General features: G+C 35.8%; 1 protein-coding gene across 4 annotated transcripts in view; it reads right to left on the bottom strand.

Moving 5' to 3' along the window:
- The window catches only part of GNAS (GNAS complex locus), a 134,644-nt gene that overhangs the window by 38,412 nt on the left and 77,244 nt on the right, over positions 1-18,988 (bottom strand). For all 4 annotated transcript variants that reach the window (XM_030462772.1, XM_030462774.1, XM_030462773.1 and 1 more), the window contains exons 3-4: positions 10,728-10,782; positions 10,524-10,643 (exon numbers count right to left, since the gene is read on the bottom strand). In XM_030462772.1, the coding sequence (XP_030318632.1) occupies positions 10,524-10,643; positions 10,728-10,782 (175 nt within the window). The remainder of the gene's footprint in view (positions 1-10,523; positions 10,644-10,727; positions 10,783-18,988) is intronic.

The raw sequence follows: 18,988 nt of genomic DNA, 5'->3' as shown, positions 1-18,988 counted from the left end.
TTTAAGAAAAAGAATAAAGTAAGAAATTCTCAGCATCCCAGTTTAGTTATGGAATGTAGCCTGGGGCTACTCTCAGGGAAGGCAAGTAAAACCACAGGATTTGTAATGTACCTAGGTAAAACAAGGGCCTCAGAGGCCACCAGAAAAATTGTTAGAAATGGGTTTTTTTGGTTTGGGTTAGTTTTTCTTTTTTCTTTTTTTTTCTTTTTTTTTTTTTTTTTTTTTTTTTTTTTTTTTTTTTTCTTTTTTTTTTTTTTTTTTTTTTCAGTTAAACATGGCTAATTTGTATGAGATCTAAAAAATAATGAATTAGGAAATGAATTATCCAAAAGTAGCAAGCAAATTTCCTGAAAAGAAGTAGCCAGAAAACTAGTCCTTACATGTCTGGTTCTTGTTTCCCTAACACTGATTCATTTGCTGGCACATTCTAATATAACAGCATCATCAACATAGGTTTCTCTTGCACTATAAAATGGAAAAATCCTAACAAAACAGCTAAACAAAGCAAAAAACAAAAAATAAGTAACAATTCGGTCTGAGGTGACATTTCATAATAAACACTATTTATATGTTAGGTCCCAAACGATGCACAGTATTTACACAGTATGGTCACATTAGCCATTCTTACATTACACACACTTAAAACTGAAAAAACCATTCAAGTTATGTGATTTTTCATTTTAAAAAATGCTACAGTTACACAATACACACCCAAGATCCTGTTTAAACTATAGCTGAAGCCATGTAAAGCAACAAAAGTCAACATAAGTGATGACAGCATGGCATCACCAAGGAAGGTGAGAAGTGAATTCTTCCTAAGGCTTACATTAAGATTGTAGCATTTATTTGCCACCAGACCAGACTTTACACTTTTCAAAGAGCTAACACAACCTTACAGAGGGAGAAATCCCTGTACAGGGCCATAATTTGAGTTGTGGGCACAATCTCTAAGTAACAGGCTATGCCTTTCTGTGAAGCTATAAAAAAAAAACCTCTGAAAATCCACTGCCTGGCAAACCTTCTCTGTTCTTACTTAGATAACTGAAGTATCACACACCATGATTTGCTGATTGTGAAGAAATCTCATCATACGGTAACACCACAATACTTCTAAAGTTGCATTTACAGGAAAAGAAATGTATTTCATTAATAGTTTGTATTTATTAGATGACACTCTCTCCAACTGCTGAAAGTTTACCAATACAATGATTCAATAGCAATATTTGTAAACCACTTGTAATCACTTACAGGAACCTACGTACATCTCTGGAGGAAAAAACCCATCAGCACAAATGATCATGCGAAATGGATTCCTGGGAAATAGTACTTTGACAGTGCTTTGTTCCAGAAAGATCCTACTGACACAGTTCTGGATTAGACAAGGGGCAATACAGTGTTACCAACTTAAAATCTATTTGGGTTAGAAAATTTCAGCGAATTGAATAAATGGCAGCAGGTAAACAGCAGTCAAACCAGAGCAAGTGTTAAAGAACATGGGAGGTCAAACATTTAGATTGTGAAAAAAAATAATCCTCAAGAGATAAACTCCAAGCCTAGAAAAAAAATAGAACCACCAAGATCAGCTTTTGAGAGGCATTCTGAAAGGATAAAATATGAGTACAAATTGAAAGAGAGAAACTGGACATACTGTCTATGAGATTTTGTTCCTTCCAGATATATAAATACTCAAGAGAATTTAAAAACATGTTTATGAAGCAATGTTTTTTAGGAATTAGGATGTTGGCAGAGAAATGCATTGGCATAATTCTTGCCACTATGGCACTGCATTCAAAGGAAACTTAGCATGGACATGCAACATTACCTTTTCTTTGTAAATTATAATATAGGGTGGATCTGTCATCATTAGGACAGCTTATTTACCAATACCAACAAAAGTCAATGCCATCGAAAAAAACCCTTACCTACTAAAAGGTGTGTACAACCATTACACAATGTTGTGGTTAAAACTGGGATTCAACTCCTGGGCAAAGTTCACTGTCCCATGGAGTTGCACATTTCATAATAAGAGTTTTAAATAGGTCATCCACTTACAAACCTAATGATTAAAGGTCAAACCAAACCAGCTGCTAACTATAAAATTGTATCTTGGAGGACATTTGTTTCCTGACCTGTTCAGCTTTTAAAAATAACATTGACCATTGGTTTAAAACCCCCTTTAGAAACCTACTGTGCAAGGTGGGTGCACAGAACTTTACTTTCCTGACAGTCAGGCAGTTCTGCTGCATTCCACTCCAGAACTGCACCGGGACAGGACAAGGTCACAGGACAGCAGGGCAGCCCCATGCTTTCCAAGACAAACTCCACCAGTTGATTTTCTCCTTCCAGGATTGGTATCTACATGATAAATTGAATTCTCATAGCTGAAAGCAAGCAAATGCTATTGACTGTAAGGCTACCCAGAGAAGGAAGCTGATGGCCTCTTGTCATTCTCCCTGTGTTTCAGCAGGGATACCAGAATGTGTTGAATTTGTCAAATCAGACAGTTTAACAAGCCACTTACTTGAATAGGGAAACATCTGCATTCCTAATGGTGTGAACAAGTGTTAATTATTGCTTGCTATTTTAGGGAAAATATGCTGATTATATCACAAAGGAAACACATACCTACAAATAGTTGAAGATATTCTCCAGTTACTGGCATGTCTCCAGAACCAAATACAAAAACTCTTTGGGAGAGGCCTGAGTACTCAGCACTTCCCATAACTGAGTCAGAAATAGTTACAGCAAGGATTCAGCCTCATTATCAATAGTTTTTCATGCTTTGAAAAGAATGATGCTGAAATATTTTGGGTTTCTGCCTATGGTATCTTCACATGTCTAGTAGCACAACTTAAATTGGATGTGGCTGCAAGGAATGGACAAGGGGAAGGGAATTTTATTTAGAAAACTGTTTGAAATTTTGTCTTCCCTCTTTGTGTTAAAAGTTCCACAGTATTTGAGAAATGTGCCAACATACAATTCCATACCCATGATCTGCAAAGTACCTTTGGTTAAGAGGCCTCACTCTCACTAGCATAGTATCACACTATTTCTCTTTTATTTCTACTTTCACATAAGTTTAATTGTCCAGAAGCTTTAATCTGTTGATATAAGAACACTACTCATATTTAATCCTTTTGGTGAGAGCACGAAGATGGAAACTGGCAGATGTGGACCCCACTCCCCACCTACATATGAAAAGGTCACCACAAACTTATCCACACCACAATATATTGCATCTGGTACAGGGGTAATGAAAAGCAACTTTCAATTTAGCACTGAGGGAGATGTGTAAAAAGAGCAAAGAGTACTCCAAGTACAGAATCAAAATACAAAACAGATGACAGCTACTTCCATGCTCATCCATGTTCATCCCTTACTCACCTGACATGATGTAAATTAAATTAAAAATACCAAAATGATAATTTTTTAGAGGCATGTTTACTATTACTTTTCCAAGTCTTTTTAAGTTGCAGTAGTTTTATACCCAAAGGCACTTTTTGTTGTATGCCCAAAGAACATCTCCACAGGGCAATTAGCACATTTTTACATTGCCTGCTCTTCATACAGCCTCTCACCAAAATTCTTCTCAAGCCATTGCACTAAAGGCAGGCTCACAAGTAAAATTTTATTCCATCTATGTGTACACTAATATTTTCTGATAGTCACTTTGATTAAAACCAGAAAACGTTTAAGAATTTCTATATTCAATTTATGCCTACTTCCTATTCAGTTCAGCTGACAGCTCTTCTAGTTCAACATAAGTTGAATTAATCTCTTTCTTGAAGGCTGCTCTGCAGAAAACAACAAAGATGTATCAAGAGAAATTAAATCACGATTTCTTCTGATGAATTTCAAAACATGAACCTATACCTATGGTATGGTGGGAATTTACTGTAGAGAAATAAAAGTGCAGAATAAAGCATTAGCACTTCAAATGCTAATCAAATAAGTTAATAATAGAGCAAAATACAGAGTGGGTTTTTTGCACTACAAAATCACTGAACTACAGAAGAGATACACAGATAATGTCATTATCTAAATCTCTCAATTCCAATTTAAGAAAATATTTTATGGTATTTCAACAGAACTACATAAACACCTCCATGAAAGCAGTCCAGAATTCATAGGGCACATTCCTTTAATTTTTGACTTAAATATATCTTTACTTCATGCACAGAGTATGGTTTTTATTTCATCACCAGCCAAGCAGTGCCACTTTCTTACTTGCTACATTTCCTTCTTGTCCATGAACTTGTTTTAGGTGGACCAAAGTTCCATTAAAATGAAGAAAACAAGCATATTAACTTTATTTAATAAGGTTGTAGGTGGATGCATAAAGTGGCAAACTTAAAGGCTTATCAAACCACATTTTTTTAAGAGAAACTTTTTTTATGAAGCTGGTGAATTAAGTTATTGTTTCCAGTCATTCTGCTTTGTGGAAGCAATGAGGAGTATGTACTTTCCAAGCATATTTTTTTCTTTTTTTTCCACTTTTAATCTGAAAATGACCTATTTCTAATGTCTAATGTCAAACTGCTGAATGGTGTACCAAGCTAAAAGGACTAAAATGGGTAAGTTTCCTACAGGATGCTACAACTGGTTTCTTCACTTCAAAAAAAGCCCAGGTACCTACTCCATGCTTTGATTTCTGGAAGATTCTAGCTGTCAACATATACAGCACAAATATTTTTAATTTAGATAGCTTTATGCTTAGGTGTAAAAAGAACAAACATCCCATATTAAAATTTATTTACCATATATGCAAATACTGTTTCTGATTATACATCTTGAGAAACAATTACTTCCTAGGAAAAAAAAATCAAGTTCTCCTCTGTAAATAAAAAAAGCTATATGCATAAACTATACACACTCATACAGAACTCCCAATGACTTTATTGTTCCGCAGACCAAAAGAAACCAGTCAAATGCATATATGGAAAGCATTTGGAAATGATATGGAAAGCAATTTGCACTGAATTCACCTGCCAGCTGCTTAGAGACACAGACACCCCTGAGCCTCACTTCCCAGAGTGCTGGAGCCTCTACATCCAAAAGCTTGCAATTCCAGGTAACAACTGCTATGAAAACTGCTGTCAGAAAGCATGGCCACCAGGAATTTGCTGGGCACCTGAAAACTAAGTTTTGTAATAGCACTTGCCAGATGCTGTATGTTTATACTCAATATATTTTCATTTCAATTACTCATGAAAAAAGCTTTGTGCCAACATATTTCTTAGTACAATGCAATGGGCTAGTTTACAGTCTCACTAAAACCTAGGGTTCTACAGACTAAAGCTGAAATAAACAAAAATAATAACAATTTTTAAAATCCCAAGAAAACAAACAAATCACTTCCAGTAAATAGGTTAGAATTGCCAGAATTTGCTAAATACTGCTACTCATTCATTTGTAAGAATAAAACATTCATATAAGGCATATAACCCATATGGGCAAAAATCAGAGATTTTAGGAGATTTGTTTGCAAATAATTACTAGTTACTAATTTAGTTATGAGAAACAGAAATGAAGTGGCTATCACTGTTGGTACAGTGGTAGATACTATACTGAAAAGGCAGCTCCAAACAAACTCTTTAATTAATCTGTATTCAATAATTTATTTCTGCTATTAAGGGATAAGTAAACCAGCTTTATTTAAGCCCTGTTAAACTCTGATCAGGTAAACTCAATTGGATTATCTAGAAGTCCATTTAGAAGGTGCTGCTCTGTGTAGATAATATAATAGTGATTTAAAAAAGAGTTAAGTAAAGATTATCTCAGAGGATCTAGTACCACATCACTGCTGATACTGTCTGTAACAGTCCACATTCCTTTTTGTTAACATTAACATTCTTGAGGTAAAAACACTTCACATAGCCACATTTTCTACCAGTTTTGCACCACAAAATGCTTAAATATATCTCCAAGATGCATGTATTCTCACTATTTTAGAGATTACTATATAAAGTCAGCATTAAAAAAAGGCAATGAGGTGACTTGCTCAAACTAATAAAGCAAGTCTGGACAAGAAAGAGCAAGTGCCCTGAATTCTCTTGCCATACTTCCCAACTTCCATACAGTATTATGTGGACATCCAAGAAACCAGGCTCTGTTTCCCAGCTTCCCATGGCTATATCCACCAGAGAAAATGTTTTGCCTACTTCCCCACCCCAAAATCTGTGACACTGAAGACAGCCTCATAGGAAATGTACCTCATTATGTTTGTCATTACACTGTAAAGCTAGTGATGCTGTCAAACTGAACAGCCTTCCTTCCATGATATATTTAGACAGGAACCATAATTTATCATTATATGCATCAGGGTAATTATCTACAGGGACAGATAATGTTTGTTCTGTTACCTACACAATTAAGACACACTTTTGACAGCAAAGACATACTAGTTCACATCTTTTCTTATTGACACTTATGTTCTTGTTATTTTCTTGAAGATTTTTGTGTCAAAATCATCCTAAAGGACTTTTACACTCCTCCCTCCCTATGTGCACTGCACATCAACATATTACACAATTTGTCCCACCTCATTTGTAACCACACTGCCTACAGACCATGTCATAAACCAGTCCTCAAAACTGATCCCCATTTAAAAATAACCTCCTCAAAATAGAAAAGAGAAGGAGTAAGGGTTACTGGGGTTATTTTTACCCTGGATCAGTTCAATGGCTTGATTTACGCTGGGGACCCAACAGAGGTTTTTTTGGCACAAGCAAGGGTGGCACATCGTGGTGTGGAGAAGAGGGAAGGGATGGCTGTGGGCAGAGGGGATGTTGGGCTGGCTCTGAGGCTGGAGCCAGCATGTGGTAAAGCTCAGCCTCAAAGGCACCACTCAGAAACCATAATAAAACCATTCAGCAGCACTTGTAGTGGGAGATTCAAAATAACTACAATGGAGCAGTGTAATAAAAAATAAACCAGGACCAAAAAACCTGCAGACAATTTAGCCAACACCCTAAAAACAATCCCATCTCTTCTAAGTATGTATTTTCCTAGATCTAAAGAGCCATAGGCTGGAGTGATTCCCCAGCAATTTTGCATTTCAATAGCTAGTATTCTGATTCCACTACTTTTTAAATACAATTTTTCTGAAGTTATTATGGTATTTTGAGAGACACTTTTCTTAGCTGAGTCCAGAACAATTAAAAACAGGCAGTTGTAAATAATCTACCACTACTTTGGATACTTCATTAAAACCAGAGAATTATAAAGGGATTATGACCCAAAATAAATAGGTTTTACTTGGCAGCTCGGTTCAGACTGCTTGATCAGGGACAGAGAAATGTTCATAAAATGAGAGCATTTCCTTACTTCTTCTAAAGTTAAGAGCAAAAAAGAAAGGAATGAGAAAAAGGTGATTATTCTAGTTGGTACTAGGGATGAAGGAAATATCCTAACCACTGTCTGGTATGCAGTACAGGGATAAAAATATCACCCCTATAACCCAGCTAACCCAACATCAACTTATATTTGAAACAGATACACAGCTAGTCAGAACTAGGGAATATACTTATGAGATTAATATTTTACCCTTATGTTAAGCCAAATGCATCAAAGGATAATAGTGATAGAAATGTCATTTGGAAGCTTCAACTAAAATCTTAATTTTATTTTTCATTTTAACTGGTGAAATAGTTGTAAAAACAGCCTGAGATTTTGACTTGCCAGGTGTGTGATTCTTACACATCACACTGCCCCTGTAAAGCACGTATTAAGCTGGCTACATGTAAAACTGAAGAGTAGAATTTACTTCTACTAAGTTTAGTGAGATAACTAAAAGCAGTTCTATCACAAACTTCATCAAGCTCTCAAATTTACTGCTCAAGGAAACCAACTTTTCTGCTTGTTTCACTAGAGAGCCTCAATGACGAGCACAGTTAATTTTATAATTTCTAAATCATAAATCTTAAGAATATTATTTATCACAAAACAATCTTATCACACAAACTCAGTATCAATAATTACATGTGTACCTTCAGAACACTGAAACAAAGATAACTACCTCAGTTCTAAGGCTTTAACTAGTGTGCATCCACAATCAGTTCAATTATTAAAATAAAAAGCTTCAGCTAGCTCAACTGAGTTCAGTCGAGGAGGTTTACTTAATTCAACTTCCTTTTCCTCTGCTCAAAGTCATCATGCTGGTCAGTGACAATTTAAACATATGATAAGAACCCAGCCTGAATCAAAGCAATGATAATAGTTTTCTTAAATGATAATCTTTTAGGAAAAAAATAGTGCTGCGGTGTTAAGAAAAGAAAGAAGTTCTGCTGTCAGTATGGAAAGCATGATTTCTCTTATTCTCAATGTTCATTCAAAGTAGCAGGGCTAGACTTTTTTTGCAAGACTTGGTCATTTAATGTCGTCATTTTATTAATATGTTTCTCAGTGATGCAAACAGAATACTATACACAGTATTTATTAATGCTTTTCATACCAACGAGAGAGCACGTGGCCCTGATTAGACATCTGTTCTTTCCAGATTATCTAAAATATTCCTTCAAAATTAGTGGCTCATGTATATCCATATAATGCATGTATTTAAAACCTCAACCCTACAAACATCTACATATGAAACAGTTAATCATGCCAATGAAGTTGGCCACTAGTCAAAGTTATGCACACGCCTAAGGCTCTGAAGATTCAGGGCTTAAAAATTTAACAAATACCTTTGCTCAGAGAAGAAAGACTAGTTTTATTGGAGGACTGTTATTTCTGAAGTTGTGTGTCATTCAACACATCAAAGACTCTTCACTGAATTTGAAATTATTTATGACTTGGTAAGTTTATTTTTATTACTTTAGACATGAAGGGCTTGCTACCACGTATCTACCACAGACAGTACATGCATTAAATTTTATATATAAAATAGTTAATATTCAGTAACACATACACACTTGGCTTATTCACTTACCAATACACAATTACTCTTTAATTTCAGGAGAAAAAGAAACATAATTTAAAAAAAAAAAAATCACTGCATTCCAATTTAATTAAATCTTAAAACCTCCCCCAATAGAAAAGACAAGGAAAATCAAGTAGTTCAGTACAAGGTAGGTCACAGGGACTTGTTACAGCATTGTTACAGATCACAACCTGAACTATCATAGAACAATGGGCAGTAGGAGGGCTGTGGGCACACAGCCAGCTCAAGAGCACACAGGGTGGAGTAAGGAGCTGCTGTCTTTTCTCTCGAATATTCTCCTAAAACTATCGACAAAGCAGGATTTTCTTTTCCCTCCCTAGCAGGAGTGATCATCCATGAAGGGATCAAATATTTGTATGAGTAACACTGATAAGTGTCAAAATTAAAGAGGTGTCAAGTTTAAAATCTTAAAATCTCTAATTTATTAAAGATTCTTTAAGCTCAAATGACTAACATCACATTTTATATGCTACAAAAGAATCATGCGTTCCCCTCTCCACCAACCAGTCTGTACCTGCTGAACTTTGAAAACTACTGAATTTGAAGATTAAAATGCCAATATTTCCAGTTAATTGCTAATAGTGCATGACTTCTGCCTTGTCTGCTATGGTGCTTTAGCTTTTTATTTCAATAAAGACTCATTGAAGTAGAGAAACTCCTAGAAGCAGCAGTAAATCAGAGTTACAAACACCTTCCATAGGTGTAAACTATCTCACATCTTACTACTATTTGCACTTGCACATTTCCTTTCAAGCAAGCACCTATGACTAGCTACTCCTGGTGTAACTGCATCATAATTTTAACACATCATCGTAAATCCCACCCTCAGCCCACTGGAACAGTGAGCAAAGAATACAAGCTTTGAAATACTTCTGTATTACTGCAAGTAACAGGTCCTTTTCACAGTAATTAGCATCTTCTCAGTGCTTAAGTGTTCAGTGTTTACAAACTGTATTTTCATTGGCTTCTGCCACTAACCTGGTTGAATACAGTAGAAATTAATCAAAGTGAGAAGGCACAAAGTTATACCAAATAAATAATTATACTTTCTGCATTTACTGTAGGGCTGATGGCATTCTGAATGATTAACTAAGACTGGGAGGGTTGGGGCAAGGACATAGCATGTGGAGAGCCTTTGCAAAAAACTGCCTGACACAGCTGTCAGAGAACATGTCTGACTCAGCAAGAAAACTTCACTGTTCTTCCCGAAGAGAAAAATACAGGATCACTAAATGCCATCTAATCATCAACACACTGTTGTGCATATCTTCACTCCTTTTAATAAGGGCAATTCCTAGCAATATCCAACCAAATATTACTGCCAGCACTGCACATCTTAACTGTAGCTGATCATTTTGGCAGAGGACAAGAAGGGAAACAAGTGTCTGTCTATAAAGGATCAGCCTAAATGTTCCAGCTGTACTGTTATATATTCTATTTGATTAGCACTGAGAAAAGACACCTACCATAGTAATTTCCAAAAGAGCAACTCTATGTTTTTTGTAAATATTTACTACAGTGCAGTGAAATATAAACCTGTGCAAGAAAGCATGACTGCAGCCAACTGGAATTATTTACTCACCGGTGGGAAATCAAAATCTATCTGGTTGGCTAAATTTAAGATATAGTCGATTCGAAACTGGTTCTCTGGATTGGCTAATTCAACTGGAGGTGCCAAATTGCCCATTGCTGTCACTATTGTCTGCAAAGAAAAACAAAAAGAAATTATGTAAAGTGACTAGACAGCTAGCTGTGAATAGTTAAAAGCAATAGCTTGTAAGTTTACCTCTATAGCTTCTTTAATATTGTTTTTAATATCCTGAATTTTCATTTTCTTCTCTCTGTAATAAAAAAAATACATAATTAAATCTCTAAGCCATAAAAGCAGACTTTTTGAAACAGAGTATGAACTTGAAAAGTATTCTATCAAGTGTATTGTTACAATTGTCTAAAGCCCTCAGTCACTTTTGTAGATACACTTCATTAACTATCTCATAAATTTTCTACTTAAATAGTAAAGATCTATTTGTATCCTAAAGTTATTATCTAGTTATGAAATAAAAACTTAATTGTCATCTTAGACTGAGACTAAGAGATTCTGCAAAGTTAAATATATTTTGATTCATTTGAATGCAAAATACTAGACATGTGGACGTTATTTAGAAAAGCATAAACTGTAAACAGAGGGAAAAAAAGGTGTAGTTATTTAAAGGAGAAACAAGTTATAAGACAAAAAAACCTCAAACCACAAATAATTACAGCATAAAAATGATACTATGTCAGAAAAAGAGCACATAACCTTACAGAGACATTAAAACTAACAGATACAAAAACTAAAATAAATAATGAAGGGAGAATGCAAATATGTAAAATTAATTTTTAACTACAAGCAGAACAGCAGGCTGAAAAAACCCTTGGAATATATAAGGACTTTATATAAGCACTATCATCTGGGACTAACTGCAGTCAAATTAAAAAGCACAGGCTAAAGCAAGCTGGAATGCAAACCACTGCACCTCTAATATATTTGTACTGTATTTTATGTCAAATCTGACAATACTTATTTTCACTGCCAAACAGTGCAATCAAATTACACGAATGATCAAACATTTGGTATAACCAGGAATTAGCATCCAAAAGGTATTGAGTCTATAAACTGTAACTTAATTGCAAAGCACTATCAGAAAGTTTTTATGTTATTAATTTCTTGCCGTATATACCATAAAATTACTACTTTGAGGTAAACCACATTAGCCATGTAATTAAAAAAAAAACCAACCTAAATTGTCTAGGTGACCTTTTAATCTTCATTAAATTGTTTTTACAGAATGCTTTCACTATCTGAATAGTTATAACATCTCTTTTTATTTTATTTATTTTGAAAACGTATTTTCCAGCACAGTATCCCAGAGACTTGAAACACCAAGAGTGTTTTCTTTTTTTTTTCATGCTTTAAAAGGTAGTGCTCACACCTTCAGTTTACAAAACACAGCTTGAAAACCCAGGCACTCGTGTTGCAAATGCTTTTCATCACTTTTTTCTTTCTATAATAATTCACAACCAACAACCAAAATGAAACTGAAAGCATATTCACCAAATAAGAATGCAGAAGAACAGCAGAAAAAAACCCCAAAAAGGCAGATGCAGACACCAAAAAACTAGAAAATTGGTGGGAATTTTAGTTATCAAATGACAGGACCATGCCAGCCTCCTGTTATACTGCCTTTTAGATACAAATCTTACTATACATTCTATATGGGGATCTTTACTATACATTCTATAGTTGTGTAAGCACGACTGCAATGCAAGTGCTGCTCTCACACATGGAAAGCAAACAGCAGCATCAAATCACCTTGTTCTGAATGGCTTAGCTAAGAACATGTCTCAATCAGCACCTCAACTCTACCACACACAAACACCATCACCCTCCTCATCACTGACCACTGCATATATTCTCAAAACCATGGGGCAGGGACAGGGTCAGTGAAGCTTGGTGCAGAAAGAAAATGAAATCATCAATAATCAGATGTGAATTCTTGGTTTCCCTAGACTTCATCTACCTACAAACCACCTTATTCCTGCAGACTACAACTTTTTTCCTTTAGGGATTTGGCACCACTGATGGGAACAAGGCAGTGATCCAGGGAAGGCCAGAAGCACCAAACCAAGTTAAGTAAGTAAGGCAGGGAAAGAGAGAAAAAAAATAAAGCCTTTTCACCCTCCTTACTTCCCATATTTAATGTGTAAATTCAGGTATAAAAAAACCTCTCCATTGCACAAACCAAGACTTACAATTTTTCTGTCTTCATTTTGCCTCTGATTTTCAGCTGGGTTTTGAACTTAATTAACACGTATCCAGATTATGTAAAGAAATTATATTTGGTCGTTTTGCTTTGCTTTGTAACATCATTTGAAAGACAGAAGTTTAGAAAGTATTCTGGTTTGTAATTCTGGAAAGTAATTTGGTTTATTTACTTAAAAGGGAACTAGGGATCTATAGCTGTATTTTCTCCCCTGGAACAATTGGAGATAACTGTCTCAAAGCATTAAGTGCACAGTTACCTAACTCTTCTATACCACACAATAAACCACATTATTTCTATTGCAGGCTTTGGTCAGACTTTCACATTTACACCTCTTCATTGATCCTACACTACTAGCAGCACTGCAAAGTGCTAATGAACATGGAGTGATATAAAATTCCAGCAATTAACAAACTGCTTGATAACCATCATCATCTTTACAACAAGAATACTCATAGTTCCTATTTCTGGTTTTGTTGCCATGGCCCTATAGCATGCCTGGTAAACAAGGAATCTTATTACACAGCAATGAATGTATCATGTCATTTTGTGTTTTGTAATGTTTACTAAGCATAAATTTTCCATGACAATGAGATATTCTATTCTTCTGGAACTCAACATGTTCATCAATCATTAACTGTAACTTCTCTTCAAAACAAGAAAGGTGAAGCTCATTTTATTCAGGGACTAATGAAGTGCAGTCAACAAAAGCTAAGCCCCACCACTGCTGTTCCCTTACTCTGCCAGAGCTGTTCTTGAGAAATCCCAGCCAGGTTGCACCTCAAATTTCCAAAATTAATTGAACGTCATTTTCCCCACCCACGAAGAGTGAATATTCAACTTGGAAACTAATTACTTCTTTTTTTCTTTCTTTCTTATTCCCAGGTGCTGGCACAGTGATCAAAACTACAAAAAGCTGGGCTCCCAAAAATGTTTTCACCCAGAAGAGCAATGTCTCTGCAGGCCTGTTCTGTATCTTTAGATGCCATGGGTTAATAAGGTCATATTTTTAATCTTGTTTAAAACTTTTGCTTAGGCTGTGTAGGGTAGGCCAAACAAAGCATTAAACTCTATTAGTTGGGGATTATAAGAAAAATCTCAAATCCTGCTGTTTTCAATATTTAAATAGGCCAAAGCAAAGCTGCACACAGCTTTCGGGAAAACTAATAAAGTCTATTTTAGGTACTATAAAAAAAGATGACATTTCAATTCAAGTAACATGAAATTAGAATGACATAAAAGGTCAGGAAAATCAAATATTCCTTGAAAACATTCCTAATCAGTAGTTAGTAAAGAACTTCTCCACCTGTGCCTGAGCTGTACTATTAAAACAGCAACACTTTTCACTCTGACTTTATCAAATCTGATGCAATGACCACATTACCAAACAGATTACCAGAAAGCAAACTAACATTAATTTTTATGTTAAACTTCTGGTTTATCATCCAGATAATATGAAGAACCACTACATAGAATTTGGAAAAAAAGTTTAAAGTTTAAAAACAACGTTCCAGAGAACCAAGGATTCAGATCACCCAGCATAAACATCTCACAGGTAGAAAAATCAAAAAAATCAGGCCTCAAATGAATGGTTAAAATAAAACCTGTTAAAGACCAAAAAAGTAATGAAACCTGTGACCCATTTATACCATTTATTTCTTTCCTGAAAGCAAATAAGTCTGAAAATGTTGGTCACTACTGACAGGTTAAGAAGCTGTATGTTTTGTTGTAAAGTTCTGTTCAACAGGCAGAGGTCAGGTAAAACTGCTGAGAAAAATACAAAGAACTACCTTGTTTTAAATCAGAATGTAGTCTGCTGCTTCTTTTTTTTCTAGTAAGGGATAGATCTTATGAACAGCAATGAAGTGCTGTTTCTTTAAACCCTATAAATCCACAGTAAGATAGCTAGAAAAAAAGATCTGAAACAGGCAGAGCATAAACAACACCACTTTTTTTTCCTTTAGGAGAGACAGCCACAATACTATAGCACTTTTGTTTTAATATGTATCAATTCTCTAAGCTAGTGGGGCAACCTTCCCGACATCTTCCCAAAAATCCTCTGATTATAAAGGAAACTCCACACTGTAAATCAGGGATACTTTAGCAGCCAAACGTTACACATGCCATGAAGAGTATTGTGAAGAGGTGAATTTAATATTGTGGGATGCATCATTTGAATGAAAGTAAAAACTTTGATCAGATAATATGCAACAGAAAAAGGCTTTTAATGAGGGTAAATTATGATTCCCAAATAATCCCTATGCATGGCTCAATAAAAGCAACAGACTGTGGAACATAAATACTTAAAATGTGAATACATTTCTCAGTTTATCTTTTAACACATGGTTTCCTATGTGCAGCTTTAGCATTATAAATATTGTCACCTAATGGTTTGCAATTTAGTAGTGTGTATACATTATTTCTCAAGAGTACATGTCTAGAATCCTGAAGGGTATGTAACACCATGGGCAAAGTATACCATACTACACAGTACTAGTATACATGCTACACCTACTAAAAATGACTGGCTTTTTACAACATAATAAACCCCCAAATTATGTTGAAATGTTTTTTTAATAATTATGTTGCCCATTTTTTCTAGTTCTCAGGATGCTATTGCAGATAATAAAAAAGAAGAAAGTTTGCTTCAAACTTGTATTGCAGAATTGTATTGCCTGGAGAGTATATATAGATCATTTTATTAGGCATATTAAAATGTAATCACCTAATGTTAATACAGAGCATTAGCTTTTGTCTTCTTTACAGGTCTGTAAGCAGCCTGGCTTCTATCATCTTTAATGATCAGTATAATGTATAAATTACCTTTATTTCTGAAGTATTGTCAAACTTCACACAGTCTTGAACTTGCTGACATAACAATTCTAACCAGTGAAAAGCTCCCCTTGCCTGTGCAAGGCTCTGGCAGTTAAGTGAATCAATTTGCAAGTATAAGAGCAAGACTAAAAATCTTACAAAACAATTAATTTGCCTCTGGCTTTTTATAGGAGAAAATGACATAGCTGTGTTTCAACACAGGTGCTTTCCAGTATTACCAACAAATGTGAACACACAGTGAGGTAGCCACAGGCAGTGTCCAACCCCCCTTTCTGCTCAGCTTCAAAAGCTCATTGCAATTACACATTGGAAGTAAATGAAATATATCAATTTCATTTAAAAATACAACTCAGTTATTCTGACAGGCAGTCATACACTTTACTGGCACGTGGGATTTAAACGTAATTATTCACCTAAATACGGTGTCTTTGATGCAAAAAACACCCTCATAGATTTCATAAACATTCCATTAAAATCTGCATTGAAATTTGTTTACTGCACCTCATGGAAGTGAACAAAAATGCAAACAGCACTACCTGCCAATCCACCCCATAAAAACAGAGCAGTGCAGTCAAGATCTTCACACACAAGACCACAGGCACGGAAATTCAATTAAGATTTTGCTACTGATCCAGATTGCAAAAATTCTGCAGTACTTTACAATTCAACAATATGATAGCTCTGGTTTAGCAGCCTAGGTTATCTCTAAAAGAATAACGTGGCAATTATCTCAAAATATAGCAGCCAGAATGGCAAACAGGGCAGCAGCCAAGTTAGAGGCACTTGAAAATGGGGGAGAATAGATGCCTATAATATTCAGATTATAGTTTAAATAATTAATTTTAGAACTATGACAAAGTACCAGTTGCTAAAATGCAATAGCAAAGAAAACCTTACATATCTTTTGCAAATCGAACTCTTCATTTATAGCACACCACAGAGATAGCTCAGTCATTCTGCCAACTTCAAGGAGATATTCAATTTTATACAGTTCAAGAACAAAAAGGACAAGTACACACAGTACTGTGGGAGCTGCCATGCACCAGCTGCACAGTAAAAACTCCATGCAGCTTTCAACAGGAAACACAATTTACTTGGGTCCTCACTTGCAGCAGAGCTGAAGGGATTTTCTGACCACGTTAACACTTTGTTCTTGATAACTCTGTCACCTTGTAAGATGAAATAGTTACCAAAAGGCACAGCTGGCTGACAGAATGCAGTCTGCAGCACACTGCATAAGGAATGCCATGCTGGTAACACTGACCACATATGCATCAAGCTTCTCACTGACAGCAACAGCCCCTTGCTGCTGCTGGATGTAGAAGAGCAGCTTCTCCTCATTTTTCCTCTTACACCACCTTTCTCTCCCCAACATCCACTTCATGTTGAAGATTCTTGAGTTTATTTCTCAAAAATTCAGGGTAGCAACAAATTATACCATGCAGCTACCAAAGATGATTTACTGAGGGAAGTAATTAATAACAGTAGTAGAAAAAGAATAGTTATGAGAATAGACTGTTCATTTTCTCATCAGGCAATGCCTTTTGGAAGAAGAAAAACCCATCAGGCTGAATGATTTCGTCATTACACACTTCAATTTAAAGGTGTGGTTAAAAATTCTGTTGTACAGGTCTATTTGAAACCTAAATGATTTGGAAGAACTTAGTTCAAATATCCTGAAGCAAAAATCACTTTCACAGACACACACGATATAATATATAGAAGAGATAATAGACACAGGACTTCCACAAGTTCCCTTTTAAATATTGGAAAAAGCACTGTAAAGTGCTTTAACATTGCTTATTCTAATGCATTCTAATGATCTACATGAACATGGAACCATGTGGCCACATATAGAGGAACATATGATGAGAAAGAACATAATATTGTAAGTGCTAGGAGGCATCTTCTATTTACAGAATGATAGAATAATTCTCTTAAGTTAGAAGGCAAGAAATACAAATTATTAAAGCATTGATAAAAAATGCATCACAGCTCTGTGATAGCAGATAGGATATTATTTTTGGTCATTGCTTACACCAAAGTGTTAGGGGCTAAGGTGGTGACTTGTTTCATCTTTTAGGGGATACTACCTCAATGAAATTACTGTAAGACTCTAAAAAAGGCATCTCTAAATATAAACCTAACTAACTCAACGTTTATTTTACCTGTGCTGATTGTGGTATCTCAGGTGTTAAGGTTGAAGGGTATCTTCATTCTGCCACCATGCCTATGTGATGTGAAGACTGGTCATGGGCAGGTTTGGCTCCTGATGCAATTGAAGGAGCCCAGAGAGTGTCTGGAAACACACCTGATGGCTCTGTCCCAAGGGCTGCTCGGGCAGGCAGGAACAGCCCAGGCCCATGGCACCCTGGTCACACCATCTGCCAAGGTGCAGGTGGCACAGAGATGCTATTCTGCCTCCAAGCTGCCTTGGGGCTCCCCTTTGCCTTTGCAAATTTCTACATAAAACCAGTTTAACTGGTATACAGTCCCTTCATACCTGTAAGTGGCACAAAGAGACCATCACAGACCCAATATTAAGAAGCATAATTCTGCTTATGCTGCTCCATTTACCTCAGCTAATTAACTAGCAATAGTTTAGGTGAGAAATGAAAACAGAAATGTTCACAAAGAGCTTCGTGATGTACAAGGTTGACAAAGGCCCTTTAACTCACACCATGCAGTTAAACACCTTTGTAAACTGCAAACTTGGTCCCTAGTTCTTCAGGCATGGATCCAGAGGGTAAGACACCAGTCTCATTTTCTTGCTTAAGTACAGCTAATTAAGCATATTATAATAAAAGGTGCCATGGAAAGTTTTAGTGTCCTCTCTAGATACTCCATATGATAATTAAGAAGGCTAGAGTCCTCAGAGTATATTTTGTGATTCTTTTCTGGTATGGAAGGACACCTCTCAGAACAAGCAGGAAATGTAGGGTTTGAGTCAAACTTGCTGCATCATCTTTCTTTGTAAAATTCATTATTTTGAGTTAACCATTTCAAACTTTTCTCAGGAAGCTTAAAGACTTACTTATCTATGTATTTTAGCACTGTGACAGTGGTCATTATCAACACAGAGAAAAAGGAGACATATACATTGGTCTCCTTTTAAAACCATATATGACCAGCTGTGCAATTGAACTAAAACACAGCACCCAACACCTCTTATGACACACCCTCCACTGTTTAAAGTGGTCTGCTTGTATGGCCATCATGCACAGAAGATTTGCTAGGGTCTGCTGAGTTATAAATGTCTGTATTCTAGTAATTCCTTCAACCAGGACTGAGGGCAGGGACCATCATATTCCAGGACTCTTCAGAATGAGAGGAATAGCTCCTACAATGGCCAATGACCTCACTGCTACTTAAAACTAAAAAAGTACAGGGCTGGCTAAGTGCCAACATT

This window comes from Calypte anna, chromosome 20, assembly GCF_003957555.1.
Source record: "Calypte anna isolate BGI_N300 chromosome 20, bCalAnn1_v1.p, whole genome shotgun sequence".
In the NCBI taxonomy this organism is placed as follows: domain Eukaryota; kingdom Metazoa; phylum Chordata; class Aves; order Apodiformes; family Trochilidae; genus Calypte; species Calypte anna.
Note: the sequence above shows the minus strand (reverse complement) of the source record. Positions and strands in the feature narration are given on the sequence as shown.